The sequence below is a fragment of the Olea europaea genome, unplaced genomic scaffold (genome assembly GCF_002742605.1).
Source record: "Olea europaea var. sylvestris unplaced genomic scaffold, O_europaea_v1 scaffold27729, whole genome shotgun sequence".
NCBI classification, from domain to species: domain Eukaryota; kingdom Viridiplantae; phylum Streptophyta; class Magnoliopsida; order Lamiales; family Oleaceae; genus Olea; species Olea europaea.
The window spans coordinates 1-1,469 of NW_019246189.1; the positions used below are offsets into that span (position 1 = coordinate 1).

The 1,469-nt window shown below is 36.0% G+C and overlaps 1 protein-coding gene across 1 annotated transcript; it reads left to right on the top strand.

Annotated features, from left to right (window-relative positions):
- The first annotated feature begins 2 nt into the window (after positions 1-2).
- On the top strand, positions 3-1,339 carry LOC111383838 (vesicle-associated membrane protein 721-like). The gene is made up of 3 exons (XM_023008004.1): positions 3-104; positions 228-290; positions 943-1,339. Exons 1-3 carry the CDS (start codon positions 3-5, stop codon positions 1,087-1,089), a joined length of 312 nt encoding a protein of 103 aa, XP_022863772.1. The 3' UTR covers positions 1,090-1,339.
- The last annotated feature ends 130 nt before the right edge of the window (positions 1,340-1,469 follow it).

The following is a 1,469-nucleotide window of genomic DNA, read 5'->3' on the forward strand; positions in this document are numbered from 1 at the left end:
AAATGCAGTACTGTGTGGATCATCCAGAGGAGATCAGCAAGCTTGCAAAGGTGAAAGCTCAGGTTTCAGAAGTCAAAGGGGTGATGATGGAAAATATTGAGAAGGTAAAACCATACTTCACATTCCTACAAAATTATGTATGTTTTACAATTTTCATTTTTCAGTAATATGTTATTTTAGTTTCTAGGTGGTGCATTGATTCTTGATTAAGGCATATCTTTCTGCAGGTTCTAGACCGTGGAGAGAAAATTGAGCTTCTGGTAGATAAAACAGATAGCCTTAGCTCTCAGGTGTGCTAATTCTTGTGCTTATTTCTTGTGGAGAGCATAGACTTTATTTGGTACACATTTTTCGGTGTTGATTCTAAAATGACACATCTTGTGTACCATGCGATGCAATGTCTACTAGCTACGATGACAATGATTTGAACTGCAGGTTAATGCCTCGAGTTGAGGCCTTTATAGTTTTATAACCAATAAATTGATCGGGATCAGCACAACTAAATAACTCAGCTTTAAAATAAATGTTCAAAACTAAGAACAGCTGAAGCCCTGCTGATAGAAACGCGATAGATTTTTATTATCTTATATGTTGTTTGGTAATTGTCAGACATCATTTGTGGTCTAGATGTTCGTAAATATTCTTTTGGTGAACTTGTTACTTTTGGGGAACATAAGTTGGGGTTGGGTATTCCTTAACAGTTTACATAGCCTAAAAGCTCTGAAGCCAACTGCCCCTCTGGGTCATTCATATTCTTCCAAACACAGTTCTCTTCTTTGGTGTTTCAGCTCACTTCAGAATTTCAGTATTTCGAGTGTTTATGTTAAATCTCTTAGGTTTATCTAGTCGCTGGATTCATTGCTTTTACTGATGCATCAGTATACTTACACGGATGAGGTTCTTTAATTGTGGGAATGTTGACTTGCTTTTTGCTGCTGATAGGCACAACACTTTAAGACACAAGGAACACAAATGAGGAGGAAAATGTGGTTGCAGAACATGAAGATAAAGCTGATAATCCTTGGCATTATCGTTGCTCTGATTCTTATCATAGTTTTATCAGTCTGCTCTAAAGGCAAATGTCATTAGTGTGTGGATTCTTCAATATATTTTGCTTATGCAGATAGTTGATGGTCGTTCGTGTTGCTTCATCTTTCAATTACCTTAAATTTATTTGCCTAATTTTTTTCCCTCTAATAGTCTGTACTTTGCGGGACTGCTTGTACAGTTTGTATTAGAAATTAGAAGTATTAGTTAGGATAATTGGCACAAAACGTCCCTACCTTTCGAGTGTACTGTGGAAAACGTTCCTACGTTTCATTTTTTGGCATTTTTGCCCTATTTCCACCTTTCTTTGCGTCGAACGTCCTTTTCACTGTTTTTTGATGTAAAATGACCAATATACCCTCCTATTTAAATAAAAGAAAAAAGAAAAAGAAAAGAAAAAATTGTAACTATAGGCCAAACAT